Consider the following 24,827-nt stretch of genomic DNA (forward strand, 5'->3'; position numbering starts at 1 on the left):
TAATTAATACATCTTTACAGCACAGTAATATAGTGAGTAGAAAAATGTAGCAAAGGAGAAACAAAATATTTTCCAAAAACTATTTTACGCATATTCATAATATTCATTTTCACAGCATCGCACCAGGTTGTTCATATTTGTTGGTCCATGGCATCAAAAAAAAAAGAAAAAAGAAAACTTGTGCTAGTTAGCTTGGTACCAGATGGATGGATATAATTAGGCAACTATTAAAAATAATACGCAACTATAGAAGAACATATGATTCTCATTCTGGTCTTATAGTGTTGATCCTGTGACCAGCAGAGGGAACTATTGTTACATCAATGAAATGTGAACGGATGTGTTTCACACAATATGCTAAAAGAAAGTACCTCACTGTTCACGGTAAAGTACAGACTTTTACGTTTGGTGTTTGATTATGCATGTAAACACCAGCTTTTTATATTACACTTTTTAATATGTTGGTCTATATTTCTTATACATGAAAATGTCTATATGCACACACTTTTTTTTTAATGAAAAAAACAAAAACAAGAAATGTATCCTTTTGTTTTTCTTTTATTATACAATAAATGTAATAATCTACAATAATCCATATAGCCTATATCCCCTGGATAAACTTTTATAGAAAGTGTAAATGACTATATTGGAAAGCGAAGCTGTCTGTAATATACATCCAATTCATGGAAATATCTATAAAGGGTCCTCTTACCCCATGTTACCCTATAATACACACACATTCAGTGTACTATTTTCAATATGATGCAAGACACACTAATTTGATCCTTGTGTAATTTATTTAGGACAGCATTAAAAGTAATTGCCTATTGACAATGAATAGGCAACAGTTTACAGACATCTATTCACTGTAGAGCCTGACTTATAAAAAAGTGTCATATATCAGACTGTCAGGGTGGAGGTTTGTCCTCGTGTTCAGGAGATGGACTGGAGGAAGAGGAGATACTGTTTGTAGGACTCTGCATTCTTCGTCGCAGCTCGAAGGTTTGCTTCTCCACCTCCTCCAGGACAGTTTTACTCAAAGACTGAAGAAGGACAGGAGAGTCAATGATTATGAAAACAGAGAAAAAACAGCCGTCCCACACTTAAAAGTGTGTCAATATTTAAAATGAATGAGGAATCAACATTGAAAAAATTATAATGATTAGGTATTATTATATTCATTTTAATATATGATGTCATAACTCGTCGATATAAAAGTCACCTGATTCTCAGCCAGTGCCTCTTTGGCCATGTAATGCTCTCTTTTGATCTTAATTTCCACCTCCTCTGGAATATCTGGCACCATCCAGTCAATAATCCGTCCAATCATGAGTACAACATGCTGAAAACCCATCATCAACTTTATCATTTGTGTTCTGTTGTCAATTTATAATCATATATATCTCATATCTCATTAATATGGAAGCTTGTTTCCGTCACAAAATAAAACATAAAGGGTAATAGTGACTTTTCTCACAATTCTGACTTTTTTCAACAACATTAAAAGTCAGAATTGCAAGAAATAAGCTCGCAATTGTGAGAAAAAAAGTCAGAATTGTGATATAACATGCAATTGCAGGAAAAAGTCAGAATTGTGAGATATAAACTCGCAATTGCGTTAAAAAAGGCAGAATTGTGAGATATAGGGCCCTATCATACATCCAGCGAAATGCAGCACCAGACGCGACGCAAGTGTTTTTTCCTAGTTTCAGCCCGACGCAGTTATCATTTTCACATTCTGTGCCACGTTGTTTAAATAGCAAATGCATTTGCGCCCATTTGTTCACCCATGAGCTGCTGGTCTGAAAACAAAGTTGTGTTCGGGCGCATTGTTGCCTTGTTGCTATTTTGAGATCACTGAAATAGACTGAGCCAATGACCAACTGAAACCTGGTCTAAAGTAAATGGCGCAGTATTTATTTATTTTTTTGTTATGTAAAGGGAGCATCAGTAATATGAGCCTATAGGCTGGTGCATAACGCGCGTACACTTTGTCCCATAGGGCTTATTTACACTGCAGGTCTTGATGCCCAATTCTGATTTGTTGCCTATATCAGATTTTTCGACCGTCCGTTTACACATTCTTTCAATTGCAACCATATCCGATTTATGTGTTTACACTTTAAAAATGACCTTTTTCACAATTGCCTTTTTAAAATTTTGTATTCAGTGGCAGAAACACAGTGGCTTCTATAATTATCAGAACACATGTGCAAAGTTTACAAAATTGTGTTTGGTCAAACTAGTGCTAGACTGTGCACCTCGAATATAATGACGAAACTCAGTCGTATGGCCAGCAGATGAAAGTAATCTTGTGTGTGCCGTCCTTTCTCATCCCTGAGGCCTCGATATCTAAAAAAAAAAAAAAAAAAAAATCTTGATTAACACTCATAATGGCTTATGTATTAAAATATTAATAGAGTACCTGATTTAAATACTGCAAACAACCTAATAGAAATGATATACAAGCTTTACAAGGTCATGGGCTCAGTAATACTGCAAAAATGTAAACGAGTGCATTCTTATTCAGTCTCTTTATCATGCATCCTAACCTTACAATGAACAACATGAAAACAGCAAGAAAAGATGTTCCCCGACTGACACAAAGAGCTTCTACTATTTAGTTATGTGATTTCTAGGTGTTTTATAGAGCGGTACAAACATTAACATTAAAATGTTGGGTTCAGTTACTTTTTTTTTTATGCAAGCACTCATTCAATTGATCAAAAATGACAGTAAACACATTTATAATGTTACAAAAGACTTCTATTTCAAATAAATGCTGTTATTTTAAACTTTCTGTTTATCAAATAATATGAAGCAGCACAATTTTTTTAAACATTGATTATTAGAAAGTTTCTTGATCATTAAATCAGGATTTTAGAATGATTTCTGAAGGATCATGTGACACTGAAGACTGGAGAAATGATGTTGAAAATTCAGCTTTGATCACAGGAATAAAATTACATTTCTGATCAAATAAATGCAGCCTTGGTGAGCATATACAGTATCTAAATGTATCCCAATCCAAACATCCCAATCCCAAACTATTAAACAGTAGTATTTAATCGTATATCAACAGTTTGGTCTTCACCTGCAGGATGTTTGGCTTTGGGTGAAGTCCGCAGGAGCGACAGCGAGGGTGAAGTTGATGTATCCGCTCATGCTGCCCGCAGTGTAGCGGTAAAAGAGTCGTGGCAAGAAATCAGATGTGAAGGCAATCAGGAAAGCCTGGCAAAAGAACAGGACGTCAAACACGCCTAAACAGGACACACAGCCTGTCTAATTAACATTATTTTGGACTGAGATTTTTGGACATCAAAAGCTGTAAATGAACTCACAATTGTGACTGAACTCACGGTGTTGATTGACTAACAATGAAAGCAGAGTCAAGCATAGCCTACATAATGGCAGACACACTGTAAGGTTGATCGAGGGAATGTGCCAAGGATACATGGGCTGTGTCTCAATCGGCTCCCTAGTTCAGTAGTCAGGGCACTGATCAGGGAGTCTGCCATTTTAAGGGCTGTATCAATCGCAAAACCCTACAAGTGCACTGAAATCCCACAATGCACCATGAAAAGCAGGGAACTATGTTCCCTTAACGCAAGTTCTAAAGCGTGAAACATAAATCACGTGAGCCAACTCACCAAACATAATGACACGATATATGTTTTTTTTTTTATATAGCATACCAAAATTTCATTATATTTCAGCATAAGCATGCATTACATTTTTTGAATAGCATAATCGTGATCACATTTGTTGATAAGTGACAAGGGAATGCAATATCAACCCGATCTCACAGGAAAACATAGGTGGCGATTTTGTATCATTTTGAAATTTATTTAATGTACGAAAAAAAGTATGATTTTTAGAAAAATTAAAAAATGAAGCCCCTAAACATTACCATCACTGGGACATAGGCAGCTCATACGAAAATGTACGAATGAGATCGTAAGGGATCATACGAATTAGCCACCAATTCGCCAAAATGTAAAATAGTTACAAATCGGCATGAGATTACGTTGGACATATTATAAATTTGAACCTGTATATAGTCTCAAGATAATCTAAACTAAATTTCAAGATGATTTATGTTAATTGTCAGTGTTCCAGTAGCAGGACACTTGGCATGCTTTTGTTATGGCCTTTTAATCATCAAAAATTAGGTATCGAAAGCTTAAACACTCAAAATTCATCCTTTGAAAAACGTTTTGAAATTGGACATTGAGTTACCATGGAAATGGTAAATCATTTAGTGGGCTCAATTTGTGGTTCAGTACATTTGCTTTACAGTTACCTGCAACTTTTTTACACTTTAATCTTTTGAAACGCGTTCACCTCTGCAGAAATCTGCTGAGTATCTTTAAAAAGAGACAAATCTTAAACCATTCATGAATTACATCCATTTAATCTTAGATGTATGATCAAAAGGGGGGTGACATGGCACTAGAGGGATGAAAAGACACTCAAATCACTGTGCCAACCTTTACAAACTTTTCACGGTTCGAGTCTCCCTTCCTGATAAAGATGCAGGATAAAAAGACACACACATATTGGTGCTTGGCCCCAAATAATCAATATAAATTAAGAAGCCCCTTACATTACTGATGACAGCCAGGTAGGAGATGAACTGTAGGATGGTCAGCCAGATGCCAATGTCTTGTGCTCTTTCCACAACGGGCCTGCGGTACACACACACAAACTTCTGGGCGTCGAGACGCACCTCCACCCAGTTATTTATCAAGGCAAACAACGGAGCCAAAGGACAGGCTGCTACAAAGATGGTAATGAAGCCAAACTGCAGAACTGACAAGATAAAGAATTCCAAAATCAGCGTTTCATCTGTGCTAAACTGCAGTTGCCTCCAATTTGAAAGCTATTAAAATTGTAGTTTTTGTTATGATGGTAATATAGTGTGTCACAAATAATTTATTTTAAAGCACCCCTATTATGCTTTTGTCGGATATTACCTTTCATTGTAGTGTGTAATATAGGCCTAGCTGTTTATAAGTTTAAAAGGCCAGCAAAGTTTTAAAGAGTACAATAAATTAAGGTATTTTCTAAGAAAGAGCCAATTCTAAACTGCCTGAAAGGATTCATCAGTAATTCCAGTCTCACTTCCTGCTCAAACCTACATTGGTTTGAAACTAATTTGCATTATACTTCATTGGTCTTCATTGGCTGCTTGCAAACAACGTGTACATTGACCCTCAAACACTGTAGTTAGCTGAAACTGGAAGAGCTTGGTTTGTGTTGTTGACATGTCGGGAAGACGCTGTTTTCTGCACTGCGAAAGCTAATCCACGTTGCAACACTTCAAAAGAATGAGGACTTGAATTGGCTCGAATTGATACATCAAAATTTACGCCGTTTACAATCGTTACTGTTTGTATCACTGTGTATCAAGTGCTGAGGAAGCTTCTGGAGCTGATATTCAGATGACCGTTTCATTTCTGACACGTGTTGTAAGCGGTTGACCAATCACAACAGACTGGGTCATCTGACCAATCAGAGCAGAGTAGACCAATCACAACAGACTGGGTCATCTGACCAATCAGAGCAGAGTAGGGATTTAAAGAGAGTGAATCCTTGATCGGACTGTTTCAGACACTGTGAGAAAAGAGCTGATGCTGCAATGTATTTTATGAGAAAAAGTGTTTTTTTACCTGTGATTCATGTAAACCTATTTTTTAGGAGACCTCCAAAATAAAATTACGAACCTTTAAAATAGCATAATTGGGGCACTTTAAGATAAAAAAAAAAAAAAGAAACATCTCTTCTATAAATCATTCTCATAATACATTTCATTATAATTAGATAGTAGACGCTACAATAAGAACAAAAGGTAATACAAATCATGATTCTCAACAATACACAGAGAAATTTTAAATAAGTGAATAAAATTAACAAGATTTACATTGCACAAACCAGTCTAAAGCGGTTATGGGAAGCGAATTTATTAATCCGACAGGGGATTATTTCTGTTCACATTATAGTTGAACTGTCAGAGACAATAATTCATTGACTGGATATCGTCTGTGACTGTGACCCTAATAGAATGTCTTTAAAATCTTAATGGATATTTCCATTCACCGGACAACCAGTTTTTATAGAGATTTGAACTGATAAACAGATATGTTTCTTAAGCACTAAATCAGCGTATTAGAATGATTTCTGAAGGATCATGTGACACTGAAGACTGAAGTAATGATACTGAATACTCAGCTTTGATCACAGGGAATAAATTACATTTTAAAATATATTAAATCTATTAAATTACATTAAAAGGTCTCACCCATTTCTAGATACTCATCGAACAGCCCTTCACACACTAGCAGCTGATAGTTAGATTCCCATGGACTGATCTCTGGACTGGTGTCGGGTTCATCTATCACCTCCTGACTGGGAGCTGGCTTCAGCTTCCTCCTGTGCCACCAGGTCTTTAATTTACTGTTGGAAAGAGAAGGAGAAAACTTAGGCCTATAATAAAATACACTATAAAGAGCAAACAAAACGAAGATGGATTGGATGCATAAAAGACCTACGGCAAGACAAATTCCTGGATGTTGCTGATGACCTGTTTGCCTACCATGATGACTAACAGCTCTTGAGCAAGTTCAATGAGACATCCAGAGGAGCCACACTACATACAAGAGGGACACAAATGTATTAATGAGATATTCGTATTCCGGATTCTGCATATTTTTCCACAATTCATAATTGAGGGAGAAATATTGCGGAGTTGTGGCTGGCAGTGTTCATTTTACTAGTTTTAAACAAACAAAGGAGGACTATGTGACACTTTCCAACAGTGTAAACACTCACATCCTCATTTCGGATTCCTAGGAGTGTGTCATAATTTCCAGGGTATCCAACAAACCTGTAGAACAGATCAAACATTAGTTGAATATTGAATCTCCATACATATTCATGCATTCTACCTGCATACCCACCTTCCCTTGAAAAACGCAATGTAAACAGGAGATGAGTAGAAGTTGACAAACTGGAAGATGAAAACCTTGAGGATGAACGCGTCCTCGTATTTGGTCTGGGTGCGGTGCATTTCTAATAGAAGGAAGAGGATGATACTTTGTTTTGGCATAAAGAAATACCAAAATAGTATGTGTAGATAGGAAATAGCTTACCCCATCGTGTCAGAATTTGGGCCAGGTAAGTATAAAGCCGTGACAACAATAGAATAACCAGCAAATTTAGCATAGAACCAGTAAGGCTAGCTATCCTTCCAGCCTACAGGGGTGAAAAAGATATCTTAGTAAGCAAAGCATAATGTTAAAATTGTGCTGCAATATGTGATTAAGCAATGGCTGGTTTACATCGGTGTAAATATTAGCGCAAGGCATTCGCTTTTGACTCATTGTTGCTGGATGTTGCATTGTATGTTTTGCAAACGTTCCCATTAAGTTATGAAAATGTTATTTCTCAATGTTCTCTGAACGTTCTAAGTGTCCAGTATTAAAAATGTTTTTTTCTTGGTTATTTGTCAGGGTTATGTTCTCATTTTGGTTTCTGGCTTAGGGGTCGTTTACCAGACATAGTTTTTAATTAAAACCAGAAAACTTTTTTACGTTTTGGCCGTTTATTTACATGACAACGTTTTGAGGGCCTGAAAATGCAAGCTTTTAAAAACAGGTTTCAAAGTGGAAGTTTTTGAAAATTATACTGTTATCGTCTCTATATAAACTACAAAAACATGAATTTGTGAAAACAGTGACGTCATGCGCATGCGTATTACGTGTTCAGTCTATAGGCACATAGTGTTTCTTTCCAAAGTGACATCGCCAACTACTGGCCTGGCATGAAGAATGCCACAATCGCTTTCACAGATCCGCGTTGTCGTCTGTACGCGAAAAAGGCAAAGAAAAAACGTTACCGTTTTTAATACATCGTTGTCTTGTAAACATACCCTTAGTTCTATATTCCTGGTTCCTGAGTTTATTTCTTCCAGTTGACCTAAGCCACTTTTTCTCCCGTCGGGACGAACAGTTCTAAGAATGGTAAGGAATGGTTCCAGTTATATTTTCACTTGAGCTTGGTTCGGCACGGCAAAATTACAAATCGTTCTATGCCCGGAATTCTCAAAAAAGTGGCTCTAGTTTCCTAGTGTGTGCCTGATGGTTACTATAGCAACCTATTTCATCCAACTGCCCCCTTTTGCGCCCGCGTGTTTTCTCCAATGTGTATTAGTTTTTGTTTCTTTTTGTAAATAAATACGTGTTGCTCCTGCTAGATCCTGCCTCAACCAACACACGCTGACAGTGTGCGAATGTTAAAAGATCATTCCATTTTATGACCTACTTAAGTTGGTCCAAAAAGCCCTCTCAAGTTCAGCTAATCGCAGTTAATATAACTTTAAACTATATTTTAACTGTTTCCTTTATCTGCAATGAACATGCAATTAAGTGTCTGAAAACATTAAATTCAGTGAGAATATTCTATATTCTTTCCATACTTTTGTGTACAAAGGTACACTCTAGGTACAAAGGTGTACCTTTTGAAAGTGTATCACCCCAGTGACAGCTTTTATACCCTTTTTCCTGAGAGTGTACTTCTTTTTCACAAGGGCTTGCTAATGTAAATGTATATGCAAATGTATCAAATCAAAGAGATTTTAAAATCTGTATCAGAAAAAAATCACTTCACAGTCTTTAATTATTGTGAAAATAATATGGTTTAGGTATCAAAAGGAATAGAAACAACCTTACTGAAAAAATGAAGAAGGAATTATGAGATCTGTAGATAATGATGCTTAGGATGGACCGATACAGGATGATGGCGATTAGGAATATCAAAACCATGGAAATCTGCAAGCATAAAGAAGAAAATTCAACCATGATGACAATGATTTTAAAATTGTGTAGGCAAGATTTCTCAACAGATGTGAGATGAAAAACCATTGACTAACCATTAGAATGACGACCATGTTGCCGGTTAGAGTACGACTCAGTCGTTGAGTCTCTGGAAAATAGGGCTCCTCAGTCCCAGTCACAGGATTACGAACCGTCATGGGTGCCAATGCTGTAAATTCTGGTCTTGGCCTCTCCTAATGTCAGAATAGAAATATTATGGAAAGCAATGGAGACAAAGCATTATATTGTTGTTATTCTATTAGCCAAAATATTAGTTGCATTGCTCTAGCCTGAAGACTTGTGCATATTAAAGGTTAGACACTGTGTAACCAACTTAATCACCTCTACATCTTCAAATTCGGAACAGTCCCATCGGTGGGAGAGTATGGAGCTTGTGCGCTTCCAGTACTCCAGGAAGGTGACGGCCCACAGAGACATGAATATGCTGAAGAACACAGTTCCTCCATTGTCAAATAGTAAGCCTGCCTATCGCAAATTTATGAACAAGTATTTTGAGTACAAAATGTGAAAGCTAGTTCACAGAGAACGTGAAAATGGCAAAAACGATTTAAAAACTAGGTGACCTTGTAGAAATGTCACCTTATAAGTATAGCAGATGCTGGAGAGGTTCCAGTAGCTGCAGATGTTGCATAATGGACACATTACAAAGGCGTCTCGACTGGAGCACAGCTCTTCTCTGCGGAAAAGATATCAGCACAGACCACAGGGGTCAAGGGTCAGGATCAGTCCTGGGTCATCAACATTATGCAGTTATTAAAGTCTGTGATAATACTTACGCAGGAACATCGGTGACCATCAGCCAGATACCAAACAGAAATATAATAAAACCCACTACTGCTGCTGGTAATAACCAGCCTGTGTAGAAGCCTACAGATGAGAAAAGGACGGAAAGTTAGTCATAAGCTTTGTCCCATTTCAAAGGCTGCATATGGACTCTTAATTTGGAGTTATTCTCTGTGCCCGTCGTCCCTATAGGTGCGTTCCATTCGACCGTAAGTGGACTGCGAAGTGGACTTCACAGGGTATTCCGCCATCTTAAGTGAGATTACAACCCGAAGGGATTTAATGTTATCCGTGTTATAATTCATCTGCAATAACAATGTGGACTTTTATAAAGATCTGTTTGGCCATTAACTTTTAAATGCATTAATATGCATTAATATGAGGAGAGTCTCCGCATGAAAGACCCGTGACTGCAGATCTACGTGCTTCTGCATCATTGCAGGAAATTAAATTAAATTAAATGTGGAGGATTTTAACTTTGACAAGATGATTGACAGGCCAGTTTACTGTGACAGGATGCGACAGAGAACAACCGTTAAAGACTCAATTGTATGACATGATAGTATGTCACAAAGCTTGTCTACTTTTTGCTACACACTCAAAGGTATCTACTCTTTCTTCACAAAAAGAGTACATACTTTTAGTGCGCAGTATAAGTGGGCGAATCGGCGAATCGGTTGTAAGGGAATACAAGGGCTAATACTGAACAGGTGTAGATGATTTGGTTAGATGACTAGATTAATATGGAAACTAATCAGGGTAAATATGGAAACAAACAAGGCAAACATGAACTAAACACAGGAAGAGAACATAGGGACAATGGGCACAGAAAATAATTTCAAAATAAGAGTCCTCATGACAACATAGATGAAAGCAGACACATGTTACAGATAGATAGATAGACAGACAGACAGACAGACAGACAGACAGACAGATAGACAGATAGACAGACAGACAGATAGATAGATAGATAGATAGATAGATAGATAGATAGATAGATAGATAGATAGATAGATAGATAGATAGATAGATAGATAGATAGATAGATAGATAGATAGATAGATAGATAGATAGATAGTTCAGTCATACCCAACCATGCAAAGTAGAGCGCTATCTTCTCGCCAAAGTATTCGCGAATGTGATCCAGAGGTTGGTACTTTCTCCAGCAAGCCCAGCGAGCCCAGTAGTGATGCAGAATCTGTCTCATGTTGAGAGACTGTGGATCTAGAGTCTTCGGGATCTCAAATGGACCCTAATGAGAAGAACACAAATCATCACCAGTTCAAAATAAACATTAAATTATGCTACATATCACCCCATTTTGCTTTCGTAATGTGACATCTTTCCATTAACTGGATTGTGAAAAGTGGGAATTATATGGCAACATAATAATAATAATACATATTCATGGTTGTCATGGAGGGGTTCAAAAATAAGACGTTGCTTGGTGTCAGACAAAAAAGGAAGTTATTATACGTAGAGATTTAAACGCTATGGGGAACGCTTTTGTGCATGACCAGCTGTGAATATATATGTGCGCAACATGTCAATGGAATTGACTTTGAACTTTTATAGCTTCGGACAGTGAGGTCATTGTAATGCGTGCACGTCAGAGGCTATAATTAGATGTGCAGGTTGTTGCATCGGCAGGTTTAATTTTGTCTAAATTGTCTGTTTTGTGGAATGTTATGTCCCCCTTGACAACCAAATAGTTGTTCTTTGTAGGTCTGGATAGCACGGACTGGACACAGTCTGTGAAGTCTCTTCTGATCCGGCGTTGTGAACGGCGGAGGGTAAAAGGCCTCGAAAGTGACCAGATGTACGGTCTAGAAAGGGACCTTAGGCAAGTAGTCAGGATGTGGATACTAGATTGCTTTCACCATTCCTGGGGCAAAGTCCTGGGGCAGGATGGCGAGACTGACAGAGCCTGTAAATCCCCACTTCTTTTTAAAGAAGTGATAGCCATAAGGAAAAAACATCTTAAAAGCGGGTTCAAAGGGGGTCTCTACCAAACCCTCCAGGACTATAGCTAAGTCCCATGAAGGGATCTTGGTTCTAACGGGAGTCCTCAGCCGCCTGGTTCCACGAACGAAGAGGGAGAGCAGAGGATGTTTCCCAAGTGGCACCCCATCAATCAAGGTATGGCAAGCTGATAAAGCGGCCACATAAACCCTGAGAGTGGTGCGGCATGTGCCTCATAATAATTTCTCCTGCAGGAATTCCAGAACTGAAGCAATCTGGCAGTTAACTGGATCTGCGTTACGTGCAGTGCACCACCTTTCAAAGACACCCCATTTTGGCTTAATTTTTCATAGTGGAAGGAGCCCTAGGACTGAGAATGGTCGCTATAACTTCAGGTGAAAGCCCAGTGTCTCTCAGTTGGTACCCTTCAGGGGCCAAACATGAAGCTCAGGCTAGGGAATCTCGGGCCATAGCTCGGGAGGATGAAATATTGTCCCCTGAGCTTGAGACAGAAGGTCCCTTCTCTCCGGTATCGCCCAGAGCGAGCCGTCGAGAAGAGATATTATCTCCGAGAACCATATTCTGTTTGTAAGAGGCAAGACCCTTGATGGCGAACTCTGGCTAGAACTTCCAGGAGCAGAGCAACTGGATGAAACGCATACAGGCGCATTCTGGGCCATTTATGCGTCATCGCATTGCATAGAGGGACTGGGTGACTAGGAGAGAAATAGAGGGGACATTGCGCTGTCTGTTGGGAGGTGAAGAGGTCCACCTCTGCTTTGTGAAATTTTGACCAAATTTGTTTCTCTACCTCGAGTTGGAGTTTCCATTCCCCTGTTGGTATTTTCTGCGAGCGCAGACTGACCCTGGTGATTTATGTAAGAGAATTGCCATTGTGTTGTCCACCCGCACTAGGACATGGCAGCTTCTCAGCTGCTGGAGGAAGTATTTCAGGGCCAGAAATATAGCCATCAACAAAATGGGTACCAATTTTGATCCCTCCCTCTGAGGGGATATTGGACGTTCTGTGTCCTGGGTGATGACAGGAAGCAACGGAACGACCAAAACTTCACTGGAAGCTGCTGTCCCCTATAACACCAGAGGTGGCGGGATCATACAGAGGTTTTGTGGGGGTATCGGGAAGAGGCGGGTAGACTTAAGCGCCCCATCCCGACTGTTTTCACCGAGCTGCCAAACAGGCCAGAAGTTGAAATGGGGGCATCAAGCAGGAACATTTGACACGGGAAGTATAAGGTTTCCCCCATGAACCAGTTAACTCGTCATGGAGGTCTTCAAAGATGGGAGAGACTGTTGTTGTCGTCCCTCCCCCTGGCCACCAGACAGAAACCTGTCTTCCAGTTTAGATCGTTTGGGGGTCTCTTGTTCACGTGGCCAGTCTAGCTGTTATCAGGTCATCACGTGAGGAACACTCGGAGGTTGGTAACTCGAAATCCAAACCGGATCCAAGAGATTCGTTGTCCTTTGCACGAGCCGAAGAGGTGCCGGGATCATGCGAGAGGACCCGGAGAGAGAGTGAGTGATAGGGCCGGACCCGTCTCTCGCTCCTTAGCCAGATCCATTTGCAAGCCCCACGATGGAATGGTAGGTGCTAGCCCATGGAAATAGGCGAGACGAGCGCGTAACATTTTAACTGTTAATAACTCACAATGCTCACACTAGCCTAGCTCTAACGCAAGGGCATCATGCTCTTCCCCCAAACATACAAAACAGTATTGGTGTATGTCTGATTCAGCCATAGGGCGTAAACAGTTTTGTAGATCGCTCGTATCTTTTCCTTTTTTTCTTTTTCCCTCACTTGTGAGACACAGTGAAGATGAAAATAGAAATGTTTTTTCACTGCCTAGCAAAAACTAACTCCTATCATAATCTTGAGAAGCACACACACACCACAGTATTGTCTGAAGACAAAATACCTGCCGATGCACCTGTGACACATCTAATTATAGTCTCTGATGTGCACGCATTCCAATGATGTCACTGTCCGAGGCTATAAAAGTTCAACACATTTGCACACATATATTCACAGCTGGTCACGCACAAAAACGTTCCCCATAGCGCTTAAATCAAGCGCAGCATTGAAAGGGAAAATGCCTTAAGAATGTAACTGAAGTCAAATTTTAATTTATGTCAACTTTACGTATCACTGCATGCATATGTAAAACAAGAAGAGAAATATGCAGATAAGAAGTGTGTTTGTTAAGGCAATGTTCAGATAATGTAGGGTACTCTTACAGTACCTCATGTAAAGGAAAAGCAGCAGTGAGAACTTTCTCACTAACCAGCCTGCCGACTCCAACCTCCCCTCTCTTCAATGATCCATATGGAGTCCTAGCTAATATCTCATATAGCTTCAGAACAAGGACAGAGAAATTACAGAAAACTAGTAGATCAGTTACTGTATGAGAAACATGATGGTAAGTAAAAGTGCATTAAGTTTTTTTTTTTTTTTTTTTTTTTTTTTCATTTTCTACATGTAAGAAAATGTGCTAACCCATACTGTACTTTTAATATCATGTCAGGGTTTTTATACTCTATATAAGGGTGCTATTCCCTCATGGCGGCGTCCATTTTAAATTAAAATAATCAGAATACTACTAATTTGTGAAATAAATAAATCATGGGATACAATTTCCCCTCCAATTAGGGTGTTTCAACAATGACTTTGGAAACTAAAAAATGTTTCACACAATGCAATGCACAGCAGCAGGTGTCAGTATAAAGCCCAAGATGTGTCACAAGGAACCGTATGTAAGAAATGTATTTCAATTAATCATAAAATGGCCCTGATATGTCACTAGACAGTAAAAAATCATGTTAATTTCAAATACTTATATCACTGACAACAGTAGTCCGGCCAGGATATTGTCATTTAAAAAGTGAAGTTGCAGCCCTCAACTCATGTTGATGTTGTCATCTTGTGTTTTGGCCTGAAGTGCCACCCTCCACCTATCTACCAATCACAAAGTCAAGTCAAGTCAAGTCAAGTCAAGTCAAGTCAAGTTTATTTGTATAGCGCTTTTCACAATACAGATTGTATCAAAGCAGCTTCACAGTATTAAATTAAAATAATACAACAAAGTTTGTTTCAAGAGGAATTTATTGATTGATAAAATTAAATTAAATATCCCCAAAATATCCCAAACTGAGCAAGCCAAAGGCAACAGTGGCAAGGAACCGAAAAACTCCATCAAGTGACCTAATGGTGTCCTAAAACTCCATCAGGTGACCTAATGGAGGAAAAAAAAACCTTGGGAGAACCCAGGCTTAGTCGGGGGCCAGTTCTCCTCTGGCATTTATGAGCTAGAGGCCGGATTGTAGTTTGAACTGTAGGATTATATGAATGCCTGGCTGAAGAGATGCGACTTTAATCTAGTTTTAAACTGGGAGAGCGAGTCTGAGCAACGAACAGTATCAGGAAGACTATTCCAGAGTTTTGGAGCCAAATGTGAAAATGCTCTCCCTCCTTTGGTGGTTCTGGATATCCTAGGTATGACCAAAAGCCTTGAATTTAGTGATCTCAAAGAGCGTGATGGATTATAGGGTGATAGAAGATCCGTTATTGAGATACAGCCTTGGTCAGAAGCTAAAAGTAAATCATTTGTGATTTTCCCATATAGGGGTGGTGGTGGCGCAATGGATAAGACACATGCCTTTGGTGTGAGAGACCCGGGTTCGAATCCACTGTGAGACACCAATGTGTCCCTGAGCAAGACACTTAACCCCTAGTTGCTCCAGAGGCGTGCGACCTCTGACATATATAGCAATTGTAAGTCGCTTTGTATAAAAGCGTCAGCTAAATGAATAAATGTAAATGTAACGAGCGCAGTTTCAGTGCTATGATGCGGTCTGAATCCAGACTGAAACTTTTCATAGATATCATTTTGTTGCAAGAAAGAGCCCAGTTGAGCGGACCAAAGTCAGTAGTGTTTCGGCATTGAGGTTGCCAGCTCTGCTCTAGTTACCACAGCTACGTAGTAGCCTACGTTCCTGCTGGATCCTGCAGCCTATCTGGCAACCTCGAGTCAGGGGGGAGGGGGAGGGGATACACCGCTCTTCAGTAATTTGAAAGTGATTGCAGTACCAGTTTTGGCCACAATCTTACATACGGCTCCTTTAATTAGCCAAACAAACAAACAAACAAACAAAATCCTTAGTGCACTTTTCATTTTCAAGAACAAGCTCTCAAAACTCACTATCTGGTGCCTCTGTGTGGTCTTGAAAAAAGTGTCTTTGTTTTCATGTCCAAGAAACCTAAAAGCAGCATTAAAGATTAGTGTAAGATAAAGTAAACACACACTTTTCCAAACAGTGTGAATATATGCAAAAGCTTGATTTGAAATGATGCACGATAAAGATATACAGTTCACAAGTGATATTCACACGAGACATCACGTCTCATGTGTAAGCTCTTCTCTGAGACTGTTCTCTCCTTGGTGAAAAAAAAAAAAAAAAAAAAAAAAAACTTTTGGTGATAATGACGCTTCAACTGAGGCACAGTTGTAAAAAATTAAATCACTCAGTAAATACTGTAAATACTATTATATCAATCTTTGTTTAGATCATCCTAACTTTAAAAATGTAGTATTATATTATATTATATTATATTATATTATATTATATTATATTATATTATATTATATTATATTATATTATATTATATTATATTATATTATATTATATTATGGAAACAAAAAGTTGATTGTAAGTGTGTGAGTAAATATATGGGTTATACAGTCCATTTGACACAGCAAGAACTTTGCATAAGTGTGTTTTGGGAGTGTGTGATGTGTTTGTATTTAAGGAGGTGCTGACTCTATGCAAACACTAAAGTGTATGAACTGCATGTTACATGACAGGCTCAGATCCTCTTTGCACACAGGGTTTGAATACATGTTTACAGTTCACTATTTTTTAACTCACTTCCTTCCATCACAAACCACCAACTTGTTAAATCGTGTGAGGTGCATATTTTGTTTCCATCCATTTATTTTTATGCAAATGCTGGGATATTACTTAAATATTCACTAAATGGAAACTGCAAGATGCACATAAAATCTTATTCACAAAGAAGTCACAGGCTTCCCCAGTTCCAGCAACTTTTTATCATTGTATTACTGATACTTTGCACCCGTTTCTTCGAATTTTGGGATTTTGCACACAAAAAAAACGGCTGAGGGAAAGAACCAGAAGAACCCCAAACAGTAATATTTGTCCCTTTTTGGATCAGTATGGATCGGTACCTCTCTAGTTTATTGCTGCGGAACTGGCAGGTATAGTAGTCCGGTGGAAGGTTGGGCACATCTTGTGCCATCATGTTTGGGATGTGCAGTTTTTCTAGGATGTTCTCAGACCAGTTTGATATTGGAATTGTCACAACCTGAAATCACCCAAAAGAGAAGAACAGTTAAGATATATTGAGTATATGTATAATTTACTTTATGATATAAAAGATCAGGTATGCTTTACCTGTAATGGCACTCGAAGGCTGATCTCCTCTGCATAATAACACAGAACATTCCAGGGTGCGCTCAGAAGGACATAAAAAGTCTTTGTTTTTCCCTGCACGACCTCTTTCTGAGACACATTCACATAGGAGAAAGACATTACTTTAGAAAGTGTACTTTTCTAATGTGTTTATATTCAGTTCAACATGTAGGTAATATATCAGCGTTTTTGATCCATATGATATAAATTAATGGTGTCCAATGTTGTTCCAAGAGTGCTGAATCTCAGCTTTGCTTATTTGCATTGCAAAAACCCACGTATCACAATCATGGATTCTCCACATCACATTTACATTATGAGAAAACAATAACAACACATTCTTTTACAGTGTCCTTGTTAATGTTACATGACGTCACCACAGTAATAACTATAAAATATGCATAATTACCTGCAACTTACTAACTAGACCAAACCCTAACCCATTATCTGTCAGACAAAATAGTGATCTGACGTGGGTTGTGCACAGAAAGTACCTGGATGGGTGTCCAAGAGCTTAAGTAGGATAATGGTTTCGTGACTTATAAAAATAGCATAGACGTAAGTAGTTATGCCCATTAACTGAGGTATGTGACCAGTAGGGGATGGTGACAAGATTTTCAGTATGAAGGGAAGCATAGAGGAAAAGTTATTAGACTGAAAAAAGGAATTTCTTTGTAGGAATGCAATGCCAGGCCATGATTTGCGAATTGTGATCCTTTGGCTTGTGGATTGATTCATTGGTTTGAAAAATTTGGACAAAATTTTTATTCCTGAGCCTAAGCTAGGAGTTGGGAACTGGTAAATGTGATGGTAGGGGCTGGTGAGTTGAAAAAACGAGATTCAGGGGCTGGAGCGGACTCTGTGGCTGGAATGGACTCTGGGCTTGAGTGGAATCTGGAGCAGACTCAGGGGCTATGAATAAAAACATTTATTTTGTGCTAAAGTATTTTATTTCTTTTTAATTTCTTTTATATATAATTAATTTCTTATATATATATATATATATATATATAAAACCTCACATTCTGAATATGGCTGCAACCCAAATTTAGATCTTAAACTGAATTTGATGTGCATGTAAACGTTGTCATACTGTATACCGTCTCCTGATGAAGGCCGGCAGCCCGGAGTCTGGAAAGAAATTCTGTCCTCCATTTCCTGTGTGTATCACGCGAGGAACCGGACGAGAGTTCATCCAGTTCTGCCGACTTCAAGGGGTTAACAGATTCCTCCCAAACCAAGACAAAATCTGTCATCAAATAAAAAAATCTAATTAATTACAATTTTAAATGCTTTCATAAGAGGTCGTATGTTTTCCAAAATAGCAATTTATCAAACATTCGTAGCTTGGCATTATACAGATGAATCTCATACAGGAAACACATAGGAAATATTGTGTAGAGAAAGTAAAAAAATAAATAAAATAAAATAAATAAATCTCTAAAAGATATTTGTTGACAAATCCGTTGTCAAAATGACAACTATTTTAAACCTCATTTATTTTTATAGACACAGAAGACAGTCTTTTCCTTTATGTTCTCCCCCATAATACTCACCAATTCGGGTGACCCCGTCACTGAATACATTCTTGTTTTCCTGAGGTACCACACATGTCTGTGAAAAACATGAACACTCTCCACAATCAGTATCAATATGAAGAACTGATATATCCATGCGTACAAACCTCAGAGAATGATCTTAACAAGAAAATTCCTCGGAAAAGCCTCAAATGTGTCTTATCAGGGATATCAGGGTGGAGTGGCGGAGTGATACGAGGAAATCTGGCATGTTTGTGTTACATTGTTATCTCGTAATTAGCTTCCTCTCTTTGTGACCGCTGATGAATTTAGTAAACAACCTGCACTTTTTTTCCAACTCAAGATAAAAGACAATTCTAGTACCTCCACGCTCCCGTAGGTTTGTTCGGGGTGGTCCGACAGGGTGATAAGTGTGGCGCTGTCCTCCACTAAATTCTTCTTCCTTTTCATCATTATCTCAAAAGAGCCAGTTTACCTCTGTGTTGTCTGACCGCCAATCTGAAAAAGTTCTGTCCCCCTTTAAAACATGATGCAATGATTCAGTAAGTATTTGGCAATAAAGAATATAACACAATCTGGCATGTTCAACTACCGGTCAAAAGTTTGAAATAATTAATATTTTTGAGGAAACTGATAATATATTTATTTTCAGGATTATTTGATGGATAGAAAGGACAGCATCCTTTTTTTTTTTTTTTTTTTTACTGCCACTTTTGATCAATTTAATGCTTCCTTGCTGAATATAAGTATTAATACTATTTTGAATAGAATGTTTCCACGAAAATATTACAACATACATTTTTTCAACATTGATAATGATAATTATATATTCCAGCAGTAAATCATCATATAATGATTTCTGAAGGATCATGTGACACTGAAAACTGGAGTAATGATGCTGAAAATTCAGCATTTCCATGGAATAAATTATATTTTAAAATATATTAAAATATAAAACTGTTATTTGAATATTGAATATTACAATATTTCACACTTTTACTATTTTAACTGTGTAATTGATCATATAAATGCAGCCTTGATTGGCATTAGAGACTTCTTTCAAAAACATTAAATAAAAAAGTCTTGGTTATTGATATACTGTAAAGAATGTAAGCATAAACCTGTGCTATTTCAGGATATTTTTGAGGTGTTAAAATGCTCTTTCAGACCTCAAACAGAACATGATGATCAAATAGTTCTCAAAACTTAACAGCATTATGTAGGTAACGTGAGATAACTAATGAATGAATTCAGAAGATGAAACACTGTTTATAAAATGACCTATTTAAAGATGTGCACAATGTACTGAGAAAACCTCCCTAAAGCGCACTGGGTCCCCGAGAGAACCTTCATACACAGAACAACAGTACAAACACAAACACTTTCCTTCAACCACTAATATATTTGATATAACTGGGAAAATGATATAATGTTATATATATGATATATAAATATATAATGAATGTTATTGCACTTTAACAAAATATCAAACCATGAGGCATTAAACACTCTATGTCTATGATACTTTTTTTTTTTGCCATTACACCACCCTGGTGTTGAGTCTGATCTCTGAAACAGACGTACTACAGTGAAAGAGGATGTTAGTTAAAGGGGTCAGTGAGGGAAACACTTCTACCAATCAAACAGTCAAATTTGGGTCATCATGTGTCATACTAATGCATCCTTTAAAGTTTAAAGTATTACATCACTGCATTATTTCAGACAGTTGGCCCTTCTAAGAAACGTTCAAAACTTAATAGTAATTTTAACATAATAGTAACAATAAAATTACAAGCATATAACAAAATGAACTTAACGGCGCTGAGAACATTTTCTTTCTCAGTTCTGTTTTTTTCTATTTTTCACTTCATTGGAATGTTACGAAACTTGGTATAGGTTTTGACACTTGCTGTGTGAACACACACACACACACACACACACACACACACACACACACACACACACACACACACACACACACACACACACACACACACACACACACACACACACACACACACACACACACACACACACACACACACACACACACACACACACACACACACACACACACACACACACACACACACACACACACACACAAAATCATGGATATGATTCAAAAAGGTTAAATGGTCCTGAAAAAAAAAAAAAAGTCACACTTGTATTGACACTTGTATCACACTTGCAAGGTCTAAAATGACCACATTGGAAATGAATGGGAAACGAATTTCATCTAGAAATTTAGGAACTTTAAACTTTTGGTACTGCGCACAAGCAAATTCTCACTGAAAGCAACTTTTTTTGAGATATCAACCTCAAATTTAGAACACAGCTGGTGTCTTTGATTTTCTCACAGTTTTAGAGTAAAACGTGTTTTGGAAAATATATATTTCATATAAAAGTTGAAAATGGTTACAGGAAATGGCTACAGGAAAGCTGAGCTACAGCTTTCCTGTAGTGGTAAGAGCATTGCGTTAACAACGCAAGGTTGTGGGTTCGATCCCAGGGGATTGCACATGCCTATGTATAAATGTATAGGATAATGCAATGTAAGTCACTTTGGATAAAAGCGTCTGATAAATGTAAATGTAAATGGTATTTTTGCGCTTTTTTTTTTATACCAGTAAATCAATGTTAAATTTTGTAACTTTTTAAGTTCACTTTTTTTCACTTTTTTTTTCACTTCAACAATAATCAAACTTAAATCTGTGCTCTAAAGCATTCAGTTATGACAGTTTAAATTGGAAATGTCATTTTCAGGACCAAAAAGTGAATAAATGTCTAACTTCTGCATAAATATAATTTAGTACTTATTATTATTTTTTTTTTTTTTTTTAAATCTGATCTTCCATGCAAAGGGTTCACGTGATCATTCATGCATATTTAATCAATGTCACATATTTACATATTTTAGAAACACTGTATAATCTTAAATGTAAAAAAAAACCCAAAAAAAACCCCAGATTTAACCAGTTTTTGAATATTATAAATCGATTTTTGGACAGCATTGTATTTATCTCTCTCAAGATTTGGAATCAGTGCTAGTAACAATAATAATTACTAAATAAAAGTGCATCCTTATTTACAGTGATAATCTACCAAAATACCAGATGTGTGTGAATGTTCCAGAGGAGCGTGACTTCACACCGATCTGTGGGATTCGAACCACACAGTGAGACATTATAGTGATCTACTGTACAAAGAACTATCCCACTGTACAGCTTCAAGCCATAGTTTAGGTCAAAATGGAGAAATGGTCATTACATTTTCCCCATTTTGTATTTTTTCATCAAACTCTTTGCAACTTAAAAAAAATATACATAGTCATCTGGTTACTTTAAAGTGATACCTGAAGGTGCACCTGTTTCACATCAATTTATAGTCTCTCACAAGCATTCCAATGACATTATCATCAGAGGTTATTTAAGCCAAGTTCTAGGCATAGTTTGCCACACATGCTTCACAACCGGTCAAACAGAGAGGTTTTCCATAGCGTATGACGCAGCATCTTGTTCCCGCTTTTTCAGGAAACAGTTTTACAGTCCAGTAACCCGAGGCGATTTCTTTAATCATTAATATATATTTTACTATATGCTCTATGTTTGATTATTTAGAAATATAAGATCTTTGGTGTCTCTTCTGTGCTGTAAGATCAGGTGGGCGTGTTTTCCATCATAATTGTTTCAGTGATGTACCTTTGTATCAAAATATTTCCATCTCTGCAGACATTAGATAATGCAAGATCTGCATCTTAAAGGCCTAAAGGTGTCAAAACAACACATCCTATATATATTTGTATCTTGCATACTTTCTCTGACCTTTACCTGGACTGTTCCAAGCTGGTGAATGACCTGCCTATCTCAACCGAATTTTCAAGAAACAGCTGTAGGATTGAAAATAATCCAAGATATTTGAAACAAACAAAGTCATTTGCTTTACTGTTTTCCACCCCCCTTTTTCTACCACACGGACCATTTGGAGTTCCCAAAGGCACAGATGGGTTACATGCTGGGTCTGACAGTGATCAAGGCCTTTTGGCCAAGATGTGTGTACTTTGGGGGTCTATGAATTGTCACACCTTTAGTACAATGGGGGAAGTTTGAATGATCTGATTGGTCAGTTTGAACGTCTCAAGTTTGGGTAAAAGTCACATGGTCAGGGAAAGGATAAAAGAAGATTGTAACTCTTTCTCTGTCTCTTTCATCTTACTCTCTCTCTCTCTCTCTCTCTCTCTCTCTCTCTCTCTCTCTCTCTCTCTCTCTCTCTCTCTCTCTCTCTCTCTCTCTCTCTCTCTCTCTCGCTCTCTCTCTCTCTCTCTCTGGTAACATTTTACATGCTGGGTAAGATTAATGATATAAGTTATCATCATCTCATACATCTATTTTGTAACTATTTTAAGTGTAACCATAGCCATATTTTGTCATTAAACCATTTCAATTACAAATAATGTGCTAACTAGTTTTGGTTTGGTATTGACTTTGAATTGCTATTGCAATACAATATTGTCTCTCTCTACAGCAATGCTCTCCCACATATTAAGCTATTGTAACTGCGCTTATTTCCGTCGTTGGTATAAGTGGCAGTGGGTGGTAATAGACAAGAAATGTACAGTTTTCTACCATCTTGCTGACAATGTTTCTTTAGTCATTCGGCAGTCTTTCAGCCTGAACCCCTGCAGGAAATCCACCCTTACACAGCTGAAGATGCATCTTTTCCGTTAAAACTTGACACATTAATACAAACACTTACTATTCTATACATATATTTATCAATTTAAAAGAAAACTTTGCACGTGTACGTGCAAAACTAACTTGGACTAGTCACAGTACTTGCATTTTTTTTTTTATCAGACCAAAACATAAGTTTAGGAGGATGTAAGTTTCCTGTATATATATTGGTTGCTCTTATTTTGCTCTTCACTTCTGCTTCTTTCTCTATACTTTCTCTATGGGGATATTTTGGGGATATTGAATTTAATTTTATCAATCAATAAATTCCACTAGAAACAAACCTTGTTGTATTATTTTAATTTAATACTGTGAAGCTGCTTTGATACAATCTGTATTGTGAAAAGCGCTATACAAATATACTTTACTTGACTTGACTATACTCCGATCTTCAAAATGTTAATCTGTTAGATACTCTGGATTTTATTATAAACTATTGAAGATAGATCTTATTTATATTAAAACCAGTTTGCTACAATTTTAATATTTACTTAATTCATTTGTTTTACACTTTGTACTTAATATATTTGTTATTCCTTATTCAAATTTGATCTTTGACAATCATTCCTTGTCTGCCTGGATCTCATTGCATCAGTATTATAATTTAAATTAATCACTTATTGTGTACATACATGTTTTTACATTGTACTTATATTTAAAGAAATACCTGCCTGTAATTACAGCAGTAATTAATTTCTGTAATTACATAACATTGTTGACCCTTCCCCACCCTTAAACCTACCCATACCACCAAACCTGTCCCACCAAACCCGTATCTGACCTCAATAGCAGCAAAAGTGATTTGCAATACGCACATGTAAGATACAATAAGTACAATGTACCTAAAAAAATGTTTTTATGCAAGTACATAGTAATTAAATAAACCTAATATAAAGTGTGACCAGCTATTAATAAACAAATCACGCAAATAAATGCCTAATGAAGCAAATATTTGTTCCAACTTCCCGTCAGCAATGTCTCATAGATCATGGCAGAGTTTTTTGGGTATTTTTTCATCTCGGCTCTCTTGCTACTCACCTGTAGTTTCCTTCCTGAATCGCTCTCTCCTCCTCTCTGCATTTGTTTCTCCTTCAGTTCTCCTCAGCTCAAAGATGTTGACATTATCTTTAAAACCTTTCCCAAAAGATTTTAAGTGATGCTTTCCAAGGCTCCAGAGCTGTTGCAGGATAAAAATCTCCCGATGTTTTGAAAGGACGAATAGAGTGGAAAGGACGAATAGAGTGCAAGTAAAGAGGAAAAGGAGGGGTAGAGTCTGGTCATGTTTGCTGTTAAGGAGGAGTTTCTCTTAACTTTAGCTACACACACATACTTGCAAATATGGACACACAGACACACATTGAAACCAAACACTCATAAATGACTTATATACAGTATCAGTGTATCAGTCTTGT

General features: G+C 37.5%; 1 protein-coding gene across 1 annotated transcript; it reads right to left on the bottom strand.

The window, feature by feature from the left end:
* Positions 1-66: 66 nt before the first annotated feature.
* ano7 (anoctamin 7) lies at positions 67-24,805 on the bottom strand. Its single transcript, XM_082180631.1, has 24 exons — positions 24,454-24,805; positions 19,046-19,199; positions 18,701-18,758; positions 18,245-18,393; positions 17,127-17,234; positions 16,901-17,037; positions 15,854-15,911; positions 13,898-14,008; positions 10,767-10,929; positions 9,671-9,761; positions 9,474-9,570; positions 9,216-9,359; positions 8,930-9,067; positions 8,730-8,828; positions 7,152-7,254; positions 6,960-7,071; positions 6,832-6,886; positions 6,552-6,649; positions 6,302-6,456; positions 4,607-4,812; positions 3,095-3,231; positions 2,262-2,352; positions 1,223-1,342; positions 67-1,043 (listed from the first exon to the last, which is right to left on the bottom strand). Exons 2-24 carry the CDS (start codon positions 19,133-19,135, stop codon positions 909-911), a joined length of 2,655 nt encoding a protein of 884 aa, XP_082036757.1. The 5' UTR covers positions 19,136-19,199; positions 24,454-24,805; the 3' UTR covers positions 67-908.
* Positions 24,806-24,827: the final 22 nt, after the last annotated feature.

This window comes from Leuciscus leuciscus (genome assembly GCF_965113295.1).
Source record: "Leuciscus leuciscus genome assembly, chromosome: 9".
Lineage (NCBI taxonomy): Eukaryota > Metazoa > Chordata > Actinopteri > Cypriniformes > Leuciscidae > Leuciscus > Leuciscus leuciscus.